General features: G+C 48.7%; 1 protein-coding gene across 1 annotated transcript in view; it reads right to left on the bottom strand.

Moving 5' to 3' along the window:
• Positions 1-16362: 16362 nt before the first annotated feature.
• The window catches only part of FBXL18 (F-box and leucine rich repeat protein 18), a 36508-nt gene continuing 34421 nt past the window's right edge, over positions 16363-18449 (bottom strand). The window contains exon 5 of the mRNA XM_083711523.1: positions 16363-18278. Within this exon, the coding sequence (XP_083567649.1) occupies positions 18122-18278 (157 nt within the window). The 3' untranslated portion in view covers positions 16363-18121. The remainder of the gene's footprint in view (positions 18279-18449) is intronic.

Genomic DNA, 18449 nt, shown 5'->3' on the forward strand with positions numbered 1-18449 from the left:
AATTAATTAAGCCTCTGTCCTGTAGTGCAGGGATCGCAACTAAAGCATGGGTAGGCAAACTAAGGCCCAGGGGACAGATCCAGCCCAATCGCCTTCTCAGTCCGGCCCACAGATGGTCCGGGAATCACCGTCTTTTTACACGAGCAGAATGTGTCCTTTTATTTAAAATGCATCTCTGGGTTCTTTGTGGGGCATAGGAATTTGTTCCTTTTTATTTTTATTTTCGAAATATATTCCGGCCCCCCACAAGGTCTGAGGGAAAGTGGACTGGCCCCCTGCTGAAAAAGTTTGCTGATCCCTGCAACTGAAGCATCCACGACAGAAGGGTTATTGCTGTTTGTTTGTTTGTTTGTTTGTTTTTAAGTATTCTAAATTATTGTCATTATTTAAATCTGTCTCCCAGCTCTCCTCCAAGGAACTCAAAAGCGGCTTGCCTAGTCCTCCTCCTTCCCATTTTGTACTCACAACAGCCCTGTGAGGTAGGTCAGGCTGAGAGGAAGTGACTGCCCCCCCCCCCCGGTCACCCCGTCAGCTTCGTGGGAATCTGAAGCCTGGCCTTCCAGGTCCTAGTCTGACACTCTGAGCACTGCCCCACCCTGGCACTCTTTATCTTCGCAATGACCCTGTGAGGTAGGAGAGGGGGAGAGAGGGGGGGGGAGAGAGAGAGAGAGAGAGAGAGAGAGAGAGAGAGAGAGAGAGAGAGAGAGAGAGACTAGCCCAAGGTTCATCAGTGAGTTTGAACCAGGGTTTCCCAAGTCCTGGCTTCACCAGGCTGCCTCTATTAGCAGTGCAGGAAGGAGCTCAGCTTGGATCAAAGCGGAATCGAGGTATCAAATATACCTTTGTATGGCAACAGTTTTCAAATTACTGTACCTTGGTACTCAAACACAACTTGGAACCTGAACACTGCAAACCCGGAAGTAAGTTGCAAACCTTTTTCGGAAGCCGAACGTGCTCCATTTTGAGTGCCACACTTCCAATTTGAGTGTTACGCTGAGGTCTGTTTTTGCTATTTATTTTGCTTTTTTGTTTTGTTTTTGTGTGGAACCCAGTTCAGCTACTGATTGATTGTGTGACTGCCGTACATTCTTTATTGCTTTCATTTTATGGATCAATGGTCTTGTTAGATAGTAAAATTCATGTTCAATTGCAGTTTTAGGGATTGTTTTTAAAGGTCTGGCACGGATTAATCCTTTTTGCATTACTTTCTATGGGAAAAGGCACCTTGATTTAGGAACGCTTTGGTTTTGGAACGGACTTCCTGAATGGATTAAGTTTGAGAACCAAGGGACCACTGTATGTCCATTTTTTTCTTGTACAGAATAATTCAGCCTGTTTTCAAGACCAGCAAACGAAAAGTCAGGTGCTTTTCACATGCAATGTCCAACCACAGTTGACTGTTGTATGCATGAGTAGCGGCAAACCTTGGTTTTGGGTGCTCTCCCTTCCCCTCTCCCCCAGCATGGCTGTGAGAAAGAGACCGGAAGCATCTGTTTCTGCTTCTCAACTAACTAGAAATTCTTCTGTCATCCAAATGTGCAAAGAGGTGTGGGGCTTGTTCAGAGGCTTAGGCAGGGCCTCATATCACAGACAAGGGCTTCATTTTCACAAACGGGTTAGACAGAGCACAGAAGACACATCATATGGGGACTTCCAGAGAGGGAAAATGGCGGGTGCCACGGCAGCGAGCAGCTCCTGAAGCCAGCCAGAGCCAACTGCGCTACCAGGCTGGCTCCGGGCTGCTGAGGCTGCCGCTGCCACGTTTCCCGGGGACAGATTTGCAAATCCGGGGACTGTCCCCAGAAACCGGGGACGTCTGGTAACCCTAGCTTAAAACCCTCCAAGGAAGTCCACCATCTTCCAAGTGAGCCCGTTGCAAACAGGTCACAGGCAGCAGGGCGTTGTTTTTTTTAATTGCTAGGTTTTTGCACGGGAAGGCCAATTCAAAATTTAACAGGGACATTTTGATACCAGGGACATTCCGCACTGTGTGTTGTTGTTGTTGTTGTTTAGTCGTTTAGTCGTGTCCGCCTCTTCGTGACCCCCTGGACCAGAGAACGCCAGGCACCTCTGTCCTCCACTGCCTCCCGCAGTTTGGTCAAACTCATGCTGGTAGCTTCAAGAACACTGTCCAACCATCTCGTCCTCTGTCGTCCCCTTCTCCTTGTGCCCTCCATCTTTCCCAACATCAGGGTCTTCTCCAGGGAGTCTTCTCTTCTCATGAGGTGGCCAAAGTACTGGAGCCTCAGCTTCACAATCTGTCCTTCCAGTGAGCACTCAGGGTTGATTTCCTTCAGTATGGAGAGGTTTGATCTTCTTGCAGTCCATGGGACTCTCAAGAGTCTCCTCCAGCACCATAATTCAAAAGCATCAATTCTTCGGCGATCAGCCTTCTTTATGGTCCAGCTCTCACTTCCATACATCACTACTGGGAAAACCATAGCTTTAACTATACGAACCTTTGTTGGCAAGGTGATGTCTCTACTTCTCAAGATGCTGTCTAGGCCTGTCATTGCCCTTCTCCCAAGAAGCAGGCGTCTTTTAATTTCGTGGCTGCTGTCACCATCTGCAGTGATCATGGAGCCCAAGAAAGTAAAATCTCTCACTACCTCCATTTCTTCCCCTTCTATTTGCCAGGAGGTGATGGAACAAGTGGCCATGATCTTCGTTTTTTTGATGTTGAGCTTCAGACCATATTTTGCGCTCTCCTCTTTCACCCTCATTAAAAGGTTCTTTAATTCCTCCTCACTTTCTGCCATCAAGGTTGTGTCATCTGCATATCTGAGGTTGTTGATATTTCTTCCGGCAATCTTAATTCCGGCTAGGGATTCATCCAGCCCAGCCTTTCGCATGATGAATTCTGCATATAAGTTAAATAAGCAGGGAGACAAAATACAGCCTTGTCGTACTCCTTTCCCAATTTTGAACCAATCAGTTGTTCCATATCCAGTTCTAACTGTAGCTTCTTGTCCCACATAGAGATTTCTCAGGAGACAGATGAGGTGATCTGGCACTCCCATTTCTTTAAGAACTTGCCCTAGTTTGCCGTGGTCGACACAGTCAAAGGCTTTTGCATAGTCAATGAAGCAGAAGTTGATGTCTTTCTGAAACTCTCTAGCTTTCTCCATAATCCAGCGCATGTTTGCAATTTGGTCTCTGGTTCCTCTGCCTCTTCTAAATCCAGCTTGTGTGAGCCCCACCAATTCTCCAAGAAACGCTCAACCCCTCCAGGCTGCACAAACAAGGACAGGATCTTTTGCTGTTGTGGTGGTGAACGATTAAACCGAAGTGTTCCCAGCCCTTCGAGGGGATAGAGACTCCCTCTGGCCTGGTCCTGGGGTCTCCCAGTCTGCTCGGCAGTGTCAGGAAGGGCACCGCAGCCCAAAGGAGAAGTTAATACGTGTTTTTGTTTGCGTTTTGCAAATGGAAAACCGTACCACAGAGCTATCAAAATTCCTTCTCACAATTCCCCAGGCTTTCGTTTGCGAAAGAAGCAGGCAGCCCAGTCGCTTCCTCTGCCCCCCCCCCCCCCGGAGTTTTAAAGTCAGCTCCATTCCATTGCCTGCCTCTCCAAGGGCCCTTTTCCTTTGGATATCGTTTCCTCTTCTTTTGCCTTCTGGAAAATGTTTTGCTGGAAATGTCACTAGTGCAGATCCATCGTTCTTCAGTCCCAGGACCGGCACCAACAGTCAGGGGTTCCTTGGTGATGACACCGGTCTTGTAGTGGGCTGGACCAAATGACCCTTTGGGGCCCAGGTAGGCAATCATGGGGTGCTCCAAGGACTCCCTTTTACACTTCCAACCTGCTTGTCCACCAGCCTCTTGCCAATTTTGCATTTGCTGATTTAGGTATATGCATGGGTGCAAATCTGCTAATTTGTTGTTGTTCTTTAGTCATTTAGTCGTGTCCGACTCTTCGTGACCCCCTGGACCAGAGCATGCCAGGCACTCCTGTCTTCCACTGCCTCCCGCAGTTTGGTCAAACTCATGCTGGTAGCTTCGAGAACACTGTCCAACCATCTCGTCCCCTGTCATCCCCTTCTCCTTGTGCCCTCCATCTTTCCCAGCATCAGGGTCTTCTCCAGGGAGTCTTCTCTTCTCGTGAGGTGGCCAAAGTCTTGGAGCCTCAGCTTCAGGATCTGTCCTTCCAGGGAGCACTCAGGGCTGATTTCCTTCAGAATGGAGAGGTTTGATCTTCTTGCAGTCCATGGGACTCTCAAGAGTCTCCTCCAGCACCATAATTCAAAAGCATCCATTCTTCGGCGATCAGCCTTCTTTATTGTCCAGCTCTCACTTCCATACATCACTACTGGGAAAACCATAGCTTTTACTATACGGACCTTTGATGGCAAGATGATGTCTCTACTTTTTAGGATGCTGTCTAGGTTTGCCATTGCTTTTCTCCCAAGAAGCAGGCGTCTCTTAATTTTGTGGCTGCTGTCACCATCTGCAGTGATCATGGAGCCCAAGAAAGTAAAATCTGCTAATAACTGCCTCTAAAATTTAGGCAGAACTGCAGTATGTCTCGCCATGGCAAGGAAAGCTGTGACCAGGTGACCTGCTCAGTCTCCTGCCTATTGCTGATGGGCACCTTCAAGGCGCCTCCCTAAACAGAGGGTGTCTTTGGATAGAGGCAGTGGCATAGCGTGGGTTGCTATTGCCCGGGGCCACGTGGATGGGGAGTGGGAGGGAGGCAAAGGATGGAGTATGCATGCTCATTAAGCTGCCTAATGGCATCTGCATCACCCAGGACATCGCAATCATTCCATTGTCTGGAGAGGTCACTTCCTGGTTCACTGGAGAAGATGTTTTTCAATGGAGCCCAGGCACAGAAGCGCACAGCTGTACTGAAGCAACACTGGGTGTTGAATTCTTGCACCTGGGGCACCATCCCTGAAGTGTAGGTGGGTTCCCATAAGGCAAGACGTAGTGATAACAGCAAGAACCTTCATTGAACTACATAGTTCGGAAACAGAGGCAAAGCAACTCCTTATATACATTTCTGGAGGCCTGGGCCACTCCCACTCCCAACATGATTGGCTGTCTAAACTTCCAAGCTGCGAATCATGACTCAGAGTTCAAGAGCCAATGGCAGAGGCCCAAATCCTGAAATGTTCTGTGATTTGACATCGTGTATCAAAACAAAACACAGGTGCTCAGAATCCTTAGTCCAGACTTAAGCTCAGGCAGACACAGACCACTGAATACATAACATTCCCTGTGCCATGCCATGCCACTGGGTAGAGGACTGTCCTCCCTAAAGTAAGACACACATACCTGCCAACATTTCTCCGATGAAAATAGGGACGTCCTAAGGAAAAGAGGGACACTCCAGGATCAAATCAGAAACCAGTACTGCTTTTGCAAATCCAGGACGGTCCCTGAAAACGTTGTTTTTATATGCAATGACAGCAGCAAGAATATTATTGGCACAAAAATGGAAGCAAGAAGAATTACCGCCGAAAGAAGAATGGTGGATGAAATTGATGGACTATGCAGAACTGGATAAATTAACGGGAAGGATACGAAACCTGCGGGACCAGAGATTCTTAGAAGACTGGAGTAAATATACGAACTATTTGAAAAGCAATTGTAATGAACAGATTACGTTAGTAGGACTGCAAGAAGTTTTGTAAGGAGGACTATCTGAAATATTGCAAGAAAGACTATGAGGATAATTATTAGTTAATGATAATTAAGAGCAATAGAGAAATTAAGAAATGCAGAATAAGTGATAAAGAACGAAAAATCATCAGAGGTGTCGACAGAAGTCTAAAACATTGTAGAAGATAAGAAGTTATGTTATATGATTGTTGGAAATGATATATTTAAAAAACCAATAAAAATGTGTGTGTGTATATAAATATAAAAGGAAAACGGGGCGCTTGAAGGGTCTGGTCAATCCTGCACTTTTTGCCAATGCAGCTACCCGGTAGAAGGAAAGGCAGCAGAAGGGATCTCGCAATCGCACTGCTTTTGAAACCAAAAAATGCTCAGGATTTGGGGGCACCTCGTGGCCACAGCTGTCCAGAATGAGCCAAGAGGGCTCCCGCATACAAAAAGTGCGCCCGCAGTGCCACAAATGCGAGTTCCGGCAAGCTGCCTGCAGCACTGGAACGAGGCTTCAATCCTCATTAAAAACTCCTCATCAGATTCTCAGCTGGCCTGCTTCATTTTGTTTCAACATCCCTTCAGAACAAAACCCTGCTTTTCCCATTCAAAGCGCTCCGCCTTTCTGCAAATTTCACATTCCCTGGGAAGTTGGCATCTGAGGCGCTGCCGCAATAGATTTTATACACACACATATATATGCCTGTGTACATTTAAAGCAGGGTCCATAGAATAGCATGTATTTATACTTCAAAACAGCTTGTTTGTATAATTGCCCATTTCCTTCCCCCACCCCCTTTTATTACAATGGCTAATTAGTCGGTTTCTTGCTTGGTACCCTGTAAACAAAAAACTGTTTTTGTCGCCAATTTGCAAAGCACTTTTGCAGAAGCCTCCAGAACACTCAGGCCTGTTTGATGCGTTTTGACATTAATTTGATAATAGCGGCTTAGCAAGAAACCCGGTCTCCATGCCTATAAATGCAGTGCTTTCAGTACTTCCTTTTATCTGCACTGGGAAATAATGTGGGTGTCCCCCCCCCCGCCCCGCCCCACAGTAATAACAAGCACCCAGGTCCTTTTTTCATAAATGCCCTGCATGTCCTCTTTTCAAAGCATTTGTTCAGCAGGTGGGGGTTTTTTTGTTTTGTTCTGTTTTTAAAGGATTTTTTTTTAAAGCATAGCTTTTCTTTATTTATTTTATCTGACAGTAAAAAGCCATTTGACAGTGGGAGCGGTGGTCGACTCTCCTTCGTTTTTAGCAGAGGTTGGATGGCCATCTGTCAAGGATGATCTAGTTGAGATTCCTGCGTTGCAGGGGGTTGGACTAGATTACCCAGGGTGTAATTCTTCTTCTTCTTCTTCCTCTTCTTCTTCTTTGGCGATCCCTCATAGCCAAGTAAGATTGTCTTCCCTAAACACGGTTTTAACAATGAGTCTGTAAGTGACTGTGGAGGCCAATTCTGGGTCCACATGTCCTTCCACAGTGGGGACATTGGTTTTCGGGTGGGAGTTGATCACAGTGTGGATTTGCCAAATGTGCTTTCCTCTTAGCACGTTTCTCCCTTGCGTCCTGAGTTTGAGTGTCTTCAAAGCCCATGACACCGTTGGTAAAGGCTGTTCTCCAACTGAAGCACTTGAGGGCCAGTGTTTCCCAGTTGTCAGTGTTTATACTACATTTTTAAAAATTTGCCCTGAGACAGTCTTTAAACCTCTTTTGTTGACCACCAGCATTGCGCTTTCCATTTTCAAGTTGGGAATAGAGTAGTTGCTTTGGAAGATGATAATCCGGCATCAGCACATGACCAGTCCAACAAAGATGATGTTGAAGAATCATCGCTTCAACACTGGTGATCTTTGCTTCACCCAGTACACTGATACTAGTTCACCTGTCTTCCCAAGTGATGTGTAAGATTTTTCAGAGACACTGTTGATGGAATCTTTCGAGAAGTTGGAGATGGCGTTTTTAAGGGGTCCATGTTTCACCATCAGACAGTAAGGTTGGTAGTACAATAGCTTTGTAAACAAGCATTTTGGTTTCCCTGCGAATGTCCCGGTCCTCAAACACTCTGCACTTCAATCTGGAGAAAGCCGCACTTGCAGAGCTCAGGCGATGCTGGATTTCAGCACAAGTGTTGGCCCTTGTGGAAAGATAACTGCCCAGTTAGGAGAAGTGATCAACATTTTCCAACGTTACACCATTGAGTTGGATTTGTGGCGCTGCAGAGGGGTTATTTTGTACTTGTTGGTGCAGCAATTTGTTTTTTTTAGATGTTGAGTGACAGGCCAAGCTTTTTGTAAGCATCTGCAAAGATATTTAGGATGGTTTGGAGGTCATCCTCTGAGCATGCACACACTACGCTGTGGTTTTATGAAGGTGTGAAGGCAATGTTAAGGGACGATGGCTATGATGGAGGTATTTGAAGCTTGCATAGATTTGCTCAAAGGTGAGTGATGAGCGAGCGATAACAGGATACGAGTGCCCATGCTCTTTGCCCATGCATCTCCTCGTTCAACCTCCTCCGTTTTCTCCCAAATATTTCATTATTAAACCATCTACCAGCTCCCTCTCCTTTGCTCACACAAGCAGTAAATGTCAATTTGATGACATTTAATTTTTAAGTCATTTTGGTTTTTAAACAAAGCTATAATTCCAAAGTTGCCACGCAAGCCTAGAACCATGTTCCGCTGGGTAACAAATAAAACTATGCCGGGTTGGTTGAAAAGGAGGGGTTGCTTGTTTTGTTCGAATCTGAGACCCAGCTTATCACTTTGACCATGGATATTAAGTCCCAGAGTGGTAAGATCCAGATCTCAAAAAGGTCTGAACCATCTTCATTGATCTACACCAGCGAGACTTGAACGGGGGGCACTTTCTGCGTCACACAGCAATTGCTGAAATGCTTGGGCGAGACTTGATTCGCAACCACAAACCTAGGCAGGTCTACTCAGAAGTGAGCCCCTTCCCCAATCCTAGTGCCTTCTAGATCCGTTGGGCTACAATTCCCATTGTTATGAGAATTATACGGTCTAAGATATAAAATAAATGTTCATAAATGTACCAGGCAAACAAATAATAATAATAATAATAATAATAATTTTTATTTATACCCCGCCCTCCCCAGCCGAAGCTGGGCTCAGAGCAGCTAACAACAATCAAAATAATTCAACATTCTAAAAACCTTTCATTATAAAAATTAATTAAAATCAAACATAAGGTAAAGGTAAAGGTACCCCTGCCCGTACGGGCCAGTCTTGACAGACTCTGGGGTTGTGCGCCCATCTCACTCAAGAGGCCAGGGGCCAGCGCTGTCCGGAGACACTTCCGGGTCACGTGGCCAGCGTGACATCGCTGCTCTGGCGAGCCAGAGCCGCACACGGAAACGCCGTTTACCTTCCCGCTGGTAAGCGGTCCCTATTTATCTACTTGCACCCGGAGGTGCTTTCGAACTGCTAGGTTGGCAGGCGCTGGGACCGAGCAGCGGGAGCGCACCCCGCCGCAGGGATTCGAACCACCGACCTTTCGATCGGCAAGTCCTAGGCGCTGAGGCTTTAACCCACAAATATATTAACCCACAAATATATAAACCACATGTCTGAAACAGTACAGGAAAAGTCCTAAAGCCATTTTGACTCTTTCAGTGACCTCAAATATTCCTCTGCAGTTTGGATGCAAATAGGAAAAGCCTCCCCATTGTCTCTGTGCTCACAAATCCTGCCTCAAGGGCACATTTGGGTATGACTAGGGTGAGCCTGTGACCCTGACTCAGGAATTAAGTATTTATCATCTCAAAAGAATGGACAGGCTCTCCAGGTAAACCCATTAATAGCCAGGTAAACCATCAACGGGGGCGCAGGTGGCGCTGTGGGTTAAAGCCTCAGCGCCTAGGACTTGCCGATCGAAAGGTCGGCGGTTCGAATCCCTGCGGCGGGGTGCGCTCCCGCTGCTCGGTCCCAGCGCCTGCCAACCTAGCAGTTCGAAAGCACCTCCGGGTGCAAGTAGATAAATAGGGACCGCTTACCAGCGGGAAGGTAAACGGCGTTTCCGTGTGCGGCTCTGGCTCGCCAGAGCAGCGATGTCACGCTGGCCACGTGACCCGGAAGTGTCTCCGGACAGCGCTGGCCCCTGGCCTCTTGAGTGAGATGGGCGCACAACCCCAGAGTCTGTCAAGACTGGCCCGTACGGGCAGGGGTACCTTTACCTTTACCTTTAAACCATCAACAGGTTTCTTGGCAGACAGGATTTCTGGTGTAGACCGCCTCCTTCTGTGATGTATGTATGATGTATTGGGGGGTGGTCTTGGACTACAGGGTGGGCAATTTCAAAAGTCTATTTAAGGGCTTGCACACCATTGTTCTGGGTTCCTCCTCCCTCCTTTGTGTGAGGGGAGCACCCTGTTGCAACAGATCAATAAAGATCAGGCTTACCAGCTGCTTTGCTTCTCAATATTCTCTGGATGGCCTCAGTTATTTTCTCCTACCGATAAGAGAACCTACATAAGGACTCTAAACGGGTACCCCATAAGGGAAAAGGAGCAGGTTTTTTTCTTATAACAATTTAACACCATCATGCCTGACCAATGAACCTGCTGGCTGCAGCTGGTGGGCACCAGAGGCCAAAACATCAGAAGGACATGGGGTTGCCAGGTCAGGAGCACCCCAGACCTGAGACCTAGGGGAGGGCCCTGGTGATGCCAAATTTCAAAAAGTGAAAACACAGAAACAAAAGTTGTTGAGCTTTTTGGGCAAAGTTTTTCAGCTTTTTAAAGTTTTGGCTAAATCTCAACAACATAAAATGAGTTTTTGAGCTAATGATTTTCATCATATCCTACATTTTCAACGTGGGCTGCCATATGTCCAGTTTTCCACCTGGATGCTGTTCACGAGGGTTGAATACTGGCTTTGTCAGGGAAATTCCAGACTTATGGGAACCCTACACAAGAGCAGGCCTTGGAGATGGAGGTTAATTGGGGGGGGGAGGAGAATTTATTTATACCTGCCCATCTGGCTGGCTTTCCCCAGCCACTCTGGGTGGCTTCCAACAAAAGATTAAACTACAATAGTCCTTCAGATATTAAAAGCTTCCCTAAACAGGGCTGCCTTCAGATGTCTTCTCAAAGTCAGATAGTTGTTTATTTTCTTGACATCTGCTGGGAGGGTGTTCCACAAGGCGGGTGCCACCACCGAGAAGGCCCTCTGCCTGGTTCCCTGTAACTTGGCTTCTTGCAGGGAGGGAACCGCCAGAAGGCCCTCAGAGCTGGACCTCAGGGTCTGGGAAGAACGATGGGGGTGGAGACGCTCCTTCAGGTATACAGGACCGAGGCCATTTAGGGCTTTAAAGCTCAGCACCAACACTTTGAATTTTGCTCGGAAACGTACTGGGAGCCAGTGTAGGTCTTTCAAGACTGGTGTTATGTGGTCTCGGCGGCCGCTACCAGTCACCAGTCTAGCTGCCGCGTTCTGGATTAGTTGTAGTTTCCGGGTCACCCTCAAAAGTAGCCCCACATAAAGCGCATGGCAGTAGTCCAAGTGGGAGATAACCAGAGCATGCACCACTCTGGCGAAGGAAGAAGGGAGCAGAGGGGGGCAGACGCTCTGCTGGTTGTATATGCTATAATTTGCAGCCAGGGCTGAAGTTTGCAAGCTGCCTGCACAGTGTTCCATACATATATAACGAATTTTAGCTACTAAAAAGTGAAAGGGTGGAAAGGAAGCCCTCCCTGCGCAGACCAGCTATCCCTTTCACTACTTTTGTAAAAAATCCACTGTTTTTATCAAATATTCCCATTTATGAGCATTATGGCTTACAAATTTAATAAAATTGCTTCCTACACACTCACACACAGTTTTTAAATCTCTCACAGCAGTTTTTAAAGTTTTCACAAGGATTTTTTTTTTTTTAAAGGACACATTTATCCCACAGCCACGGGCAAGAACTGAGCGCAGCTTTTACTTCAAAGGGAGCACATGGGGTGGAGGAGAACTTCACAAATACATAAAGCAAGCAAAAAAAAACCCAAACCCCAATGTCCTAATGGTTTTTTTTTGTTTTTGTTTTTGCTCTATGTTCCTTAATTGTCAAATGGCTAATTAGCAATGCCCAATTTAACATTCTCAGTGTGTAGAGATGGGAGTTCAGGAGCCCCCCCCTTCCCCTCCCTTTTTAAGGCAAAAAAGGGGATTAACTAAAATAAATAATTTAAGACAAAGGCATGCCGGCTTCCGCAGAATTAGCATAAAAACGCTACACTCATGAGCATTTTGAAAGCTAAAAGAGAAAAGCGGGAGGAGGGAGGACGCACAGCAATTAAACTGAAATCCTTCTGCCTGCCTTCAGATCTAGCCATACGGAATATTTTCATGGGGCTTAAATGTGACTTTGGAAGGAGACGTACTGCAAATCTTTCTCTCTCGCTTTGGTTAGGGAACATCAGAAGCAAACGCGGACACCTCTGCTCTATCTCTTCAAGGCCGGCTCTGCTGTTAGGCAGGAGGAGGAAGCTGGCTCGGCCAGCTGAATATTGGAGATTCTTTCCTTTAAAATGTAAAGCAATACTGAAAATGACGAGGATAGCAATAAATTCATGGGAAACAAATGGGCATCTAGACATTTTGTTTCGGCAACCATAGCCTTGGTTTAAGGTGCCTTTTGGTGGTTAGCTGAGAGATTTGAGTTTCTACCCCTGGGACAAGGCTGCTGGGAAAAAATACCCATCCCTAACCCTCTTTTTTGGGACGTGGGTGGTGCTGTGGGTTAAACCACAGAGGCTAGGGCTTGCTGATCAGAAGGTCGGTGGTTCAAATCCCCATGACGGGGTGAGCTCCCATCGCTCGGTCCCTGCTCCTGCCAACCTAGCAGTTCGAAAGCACCTCAAAGTGCAAGTAGATAAATAGGTACCACTTCGGCGGGAAGGTAAACGGCATTTCCGTGCGGTGCTCGGGTTCACCAGAAGCAGCTTAGTCCTGCTGGCCACATGACCCGGAAGCTGTACGCCGGCTCCCTCGGCCAGTAAAACGAGATGAGCGCTGCAACCCCAGAGTTGGTCACGACTGGACCTAATGGTCAGGGGGGGTCCCTTTACCTTTTTAACCCTCTTTTAGCTCAAATGGCAAATGTCGGGGTCTCCCCTTATTGCTAGACGACCAGCCTATCCTACCCCACCCTCCGCTACTAACCAGCGACAGCAGCGAGGACTTTGCTTGTCCTTTTAGAAACCCTTATTAATTTGAGCCATGGGGGTCGCTGCTGGGAGGGAGGGCAAGGAAACCTTTGGAAGAGAGCTAGTTGCTTTGCTAAAAAGAGGAGGGTGAAGCAGGATGGAAAACGTGCTAGGGAATAGGCTGCCTGCGGAATTCACAGGCAAAATGGTTTTCATTAGCTTTATGGGCACCTGCCTCTCCCCTCCCCCCCCCCCATGTCTGCCTCTGGCCCTCTCTGCCCCCTAAAAAATTGAAGAGGGCCTAAGGCAGCCTCCCTCGGCTATTAATCACAGCCCCTTCTCCCGCATCCTGTCCGGTTTCTATGGAAATGAGGCTTTTGCCGGAGAGCCGGTGGGGTGCGCCTACGGCATCCAATTGAGCATCTCGTGGACCTCGCGATGGAGGGCAGCTTCCCCAGGAGGCGCCGAGAATATTGCTCCTTTGACAGGCTTCAGGGAGGGGTGGAAAGGTGTCGGCGGGCAGCCGCCCCGACCTGCGGACGGTGCGCGATGAATATGGATCGGGCAAGGCGAACCCCTGCCCTCCCTCCAGAGCTCAGCACCAATGAGCCCACCACTTTTATGACAAGACCTCCTCAGGGCCGAGAAGAGCCCTGGAAACTGGCCAGAGGCAGAAGGGGGCCAGTGGCTCTGAAGCAGAGGCAAGGCTACCGGTCACTGTCCCCCGGTTAGGGCCGCAGTGCTTCTGAGTAGCAGGCACTGGGAACCACAGAAGGGGGAAAGGGCTCTTGCGCGCGAATCCTGCTTGCGAGTTTCCCACCATGGGCATCTGGCTGGACATCTATGAGAACAGGATCCTGGGCTGCTGGCTTGATCCAGTGAGGAGATTCGGATTAAACATCAGGAAGAACTTTGGGTTAGTGTCGTACCTTAGATCTCAAACGCTTTGGCTCCCGAACAAATCGCCTCCCAAACGATCATAACCCGGAAGTGGCTGTTCAGGTTTCCGAAAGCCGAACGTCCAGCGCGCCTTCCGATTGGCTGCAGGAGCTTCCCGCAGCCAATCAGAAGTCACACTTTGGTTTCCGAACATTTTGGAAGTCGAACGGACTTCTGGAACGGATTATTATTATCTGGAGCGAGAGGGTCAGTGGTCCTCCATTCCACCTCTGGAAGGCTATGGCCTCCCACCCAAACGACCTGGAACATCCTCAGGGACCTCATGGAAACAGCTCCTTCCTTCTCCCAGGTCCTGTGATAAGGCTGTTCTGGTCACCCTGGGTTTGCTCCTGGTGGGCTGGGCTGGGGGTTCAGGCCCTTAAAACTGACAGAAGCAGTGAAGAGCTCCCTGGCTTTGTGTGTAGAAGGGATCAGGCCCTGGGTGGAGCAAGGCGGTCGTGGGCCTGACCTCACTGGGGCCAGGCCTCTCTGGCAAGGGCTGGGCACCCCACACCCAAGAAAGCCGCTTAGAGATTTCAGACACTGAGTGGTTCAGAAACCCTTTCAAACAAACCAAACAGGCAAAAGGTAGCCTGGGGCTGCCCCGTGCTCTGGGGGTGGATGTTCAAAGGGATTGTGGGAGAGGTGGATGGAGAATTCAATGAGAATGCACTCAATGCTCATTAGACTAGGTTTTTTTTTGGGGGGGGGAGAGACTCTTAGGTCCCCACCCCTGAGCCATTCCTTTCTCTTCCAAAAGGTGATGCTAAAAGCAGTTCCATGTATTAAATATGAACTCATTCAAGCCGTCCGTAGGGAGCATGTGAAGCCGCTGAGCATCGGCGGATGAAGGGGAGGAGGTCACAGAATTGTAAAGTTGAGCGGGACCCCCAGCGGTCATCTAGTCCAGCCCCCTGCAATGCAGGAATTGCAACAAATGCGTCTCTGACAGATGGCCACCCAACCTCTGTATAGAAACCTCCAGAGTTGCTCTGGGCTGAAATGAAACCTGGAAGGAAAGGAGAGAGAGGGTCCAGGGACCCACCTCCCTGCCTCGCTGCCTGGCATCCCATCAAACATATGGAGCTCCGTTTAACAGCCCTTTGCCCACCCCCACCCCCGTCAGTTGGGGACCATTAAGGTGGGTTTCTTTTCCCAACATAAACGCTGCTGAATATAAATTGTAATTAACACCAATGCCAAAATGGCACTTAGAGAGAAAATAAGCACATTATTAACATCTGCTGCATCCTGCCTGGAGCAGCGGCGGCAACAGCAACAACAACTCAAATCCAGCTTCGCGTTAGGAGTATTTGTGGCCGGGACTTGGGTTGCGGAGCCAGAGAGCAGTGTGGCGTAATGGCCAGAGCTTCGGACTCAGGCCTGGGAGGAGATCAGGGTTCGAATCCTTTCTTCCCTGCATAGGGCTGCAGCTCCAGATTCCACCCGCCGTGAAGAGGGACTGGTGATTAAACCGCTCTGGGAATTGTAGCTCTGGGAGAGGAAGAGGCGGTGGCAGCTCATAACCACCAGCAGCGCCCTTAACAAGCGACAGCTTCTCTGCGGGAAGGCTTGGCTCTTCAATGCGGTATCACAGGGTTCTCGCAGTTTGGGGCGGATGTGGCCTTTGTAGCTCCTCAGCACCAGGGGACAGCAAAGATCTGCCCCAGTCCTCAGAGAAGGCTGCAAACGAGAACCTAGGCAAAGCCGTTGGGCTTCTCTCCCCACCTTCCCATCGTTCCGGGGTGCGGAGTCTCTGCTTTGCCTGCAGAGGATTCCTGGTTCAATCCCTGGAAGCAGCTCCAGATAGAGAGAGGTGGAGGGGTAGGTCCTAGAGAATCGTATATTTGGGAGGGAACCCCAGAGGTCCTCTAGTCCAACCCCCTGCAATGCAGGAATCACAGCTGAAGCATCCCTGACAGATGCCCCCCCACCTTTCTTTAACATCCTCCAAAGAATTTAATGATATTTGGAATGTATTTGTCTAAACCATAGTGATACATGGATTAGCATACGCTTGAGGGAGACAAGTTTATCCATCTACTTACATACTATATAGTTTTGTAGCCTTAATTATATTTTATGGTTATTTTGTTATTGCTGTTTCCCTCTGCTTTTTAAACTGCTTTTTAATGTACTCTCCTCACCCTCTTTTTCTAATCTTTTTCTTCCTTCCAATTCACTTAAACGTACTCTAATAATCTCAGTAAAATTCTAAATATAAAAAAGAAAAGCCCACCACCTTCTGAAGGGGTCCGCTCCACTGTCAAACAGCTCTTAACGGCCAGAAATTTCTTCCTGATGTTGAGTCGGAATCTCCTTCCTAGTAATGGGAAGCCCTGGGTTCGAGTCCCACCCTCCAGAGCAGGAGAAAACGAGCTTGCTCCCTCTTTCGCATGATAACTTTTTAGATATTTGAAGACGGCTCTCACACCACCTCTTGGTCCCCTCTTCTCCAGGCTAAACATACCGTGGAGACTCAGTGCCAGAGGAGAGGAGATTGGTTTAAGCTGGTTGAGGCTGATGGAAGTTGCAGTCAAAAACCTTTGAAGCTGGACAAAAGAGAGAGTGAGTCTGATCTGATAGAAGGCAGTTTTTTTGTCATCATCCCCCCCCCCCTGCATACACAAAAAGAGCATACTATGATAGCAAAGGTGAGTACAGAAGTGTTTATATGCCATATTTGACAGGTAAATCCACTGTTGATCCAATTAACACAGATACCAGCATCACATTGGAACAGACACATTGCTACGGATACTCAAGCTGGCCCACGACTTCAAGCGAAGAGCAGCAGAAGCTGAGAAACAGCGACTGAGGGAGATGGGGGCTTCTTCTACCCCCTCCTTCCATTGCCCCCCCCCCATTGCAAACAATGCAGCGTTACTTCCAGAACACCTAAATCTGCACCCAGGAGAAGCTGCAGCGTTGCCACTGTCGTCCCCGCAAGTGGAAAGCGAAGGGCCTTTTAATAAAGGAGTGGGGAACCCTCTGCGCCCCCCTCCAAGATGTTTGTGGCCTTGCAGCTCCCATCGCCCCCCTGACCAATGCGACCAAGCTGGCTCTCGGGAAGCTTGGGGGTCCCAACGACGTCTGGAGGGGGCACCGGGCTCCCCACTTGTGTTTTAGGAGAATGCAAAAATGGGAGTGGGAAGGGCCCTGCAGTACGATGCGAGGGAAGGACCAGGGTCAGGTTACCCCCATGGCAAAACAGTTGCATGCCCCCCCCCCCGAAGAGGGCCTTGGCAAAGGAGCATTTTGGCACGGTTTTGATAAAATTGTGTCAGTCCAAGCTAGCACCTCCAGCAGAACTAGCCTGCTAAAGGCAAAGCCTGCTTTCAAAAAAGCTGTTAGGAAGGGTTGGTTATTTGGGGAGCTGTAAAGAGAGGTGTGTATGTGTGTGTGTGTTTTTTTATGCTCACAACGGCAATTTGGAATTGGAGCTCAATGCCAGCCCCTGCTTACAAGGTGTGCTTGCTTTTCTTTAGCGCCATAAACGGCTACAAGGTTGTAAAAGCTAAAGGACACAAGACTTTGTGCTGTGGGCCTTTCAGAGCAGCTCCCAGCTCAATGAGGGTGACCTGTGCAGTGACCCGGGAGTGTTCCTGCACAGCATCCATTCACTTCATTGGGGCTTGTGCAGGAGAACTTCCTGGCACTTGGCAGCCTGTAAATTTTTTGTGGGATATTTTTATTTAGATGTATATGAAACTTGGAGGATACTCTGGCCTGGCAAACTGGCTGCACCCCAGCAGGCAAGTGTAGAAACATCCCAGGTGTCTCTGGCTAAAAAGATGGAAACTGGAATTGTATCCAGCACAGCAGGTCCTAGCGGCACAAACTATCCCCCCTCAAGATAAGAGGGCAGGATCAGCTGTACGACATATGCACACCAACCCCCCCCCCAATAAATAAAAGCTCAGGCACGTCCACTCTCTGCGTCAACCTACAAAGTCCCTTAAGACATTCGAGTGAAGACCCCGCCCCCCAAAAAGCACAAGAGCCAACCATCTCCGAGAATAAGTAACGGGAGGAGGAAGAAAAGGGAGCACATTCTTTCAAGTTAAATTCCTCTCCCCTTTAACTACATTTAAAGCTGCATGAGAATTCATGTATTAAATAGCAAGGAATCACCAGCAAAATGTGGCCCAGCCTGAGTCCCTCAGGGGTGGGGCGGGCTGTTAATTAAAACCAATAAATATTAAGATTTTTCTTCGGGGGCAAATTTTGCCCAAACAGGATACGCAAGGCCTGCCTGGCACCCTGGCAAGCTTGCCCTCGAAGCGGCATCTGAGTTGTAGAACACTGGAATACGGTGGCTCAAGGGCCGGACCGCCTGGCAAAGGAGAAGCAGCAGCAGCAGCTGTTTTGCGCTCATGCCCAGCCTCCCACTCCGCTGCGCCGACGCCGCCATCACCCCCACAGGTTGGGCGGCTCCTCGGCCACCCGGCTTTTGAACAAGGTGATTTCGTCCAAGTGCATCATGGGAACGTCCCGGATGACCTCCGTCAAGTCCTCATGCAGGAGAGGGAAAATGACAACGTTCAAGGCAGGTCGGCTGGCCTGAAAGCTAAACCAGACACAGAAGAGGTTAGGGGGTCAGGGCGGAAGGAAGGGGAGCTGGGGTGGGGGTCAGAGTCCACAGCACGGGAGAGCAGCCGCCTTATGTGACGTGGGGCCCCCAATGCTCCCCAAAGCCACCCTCATCTCCCTTCCTTAGTCAGAAAGGAATCCCTTTCCC

Source organism: Podarcis gaigeae (genome assembly GCF_964106915.1).
Source record: "Podarcis gaigeae genome assembly, chromosome: 14".
NCBI lineage: Eukaryota > Metazoa > Chordata > Lepidosauria > Squamata > Lacertidae > Podarcis > Podarcis gaigeae.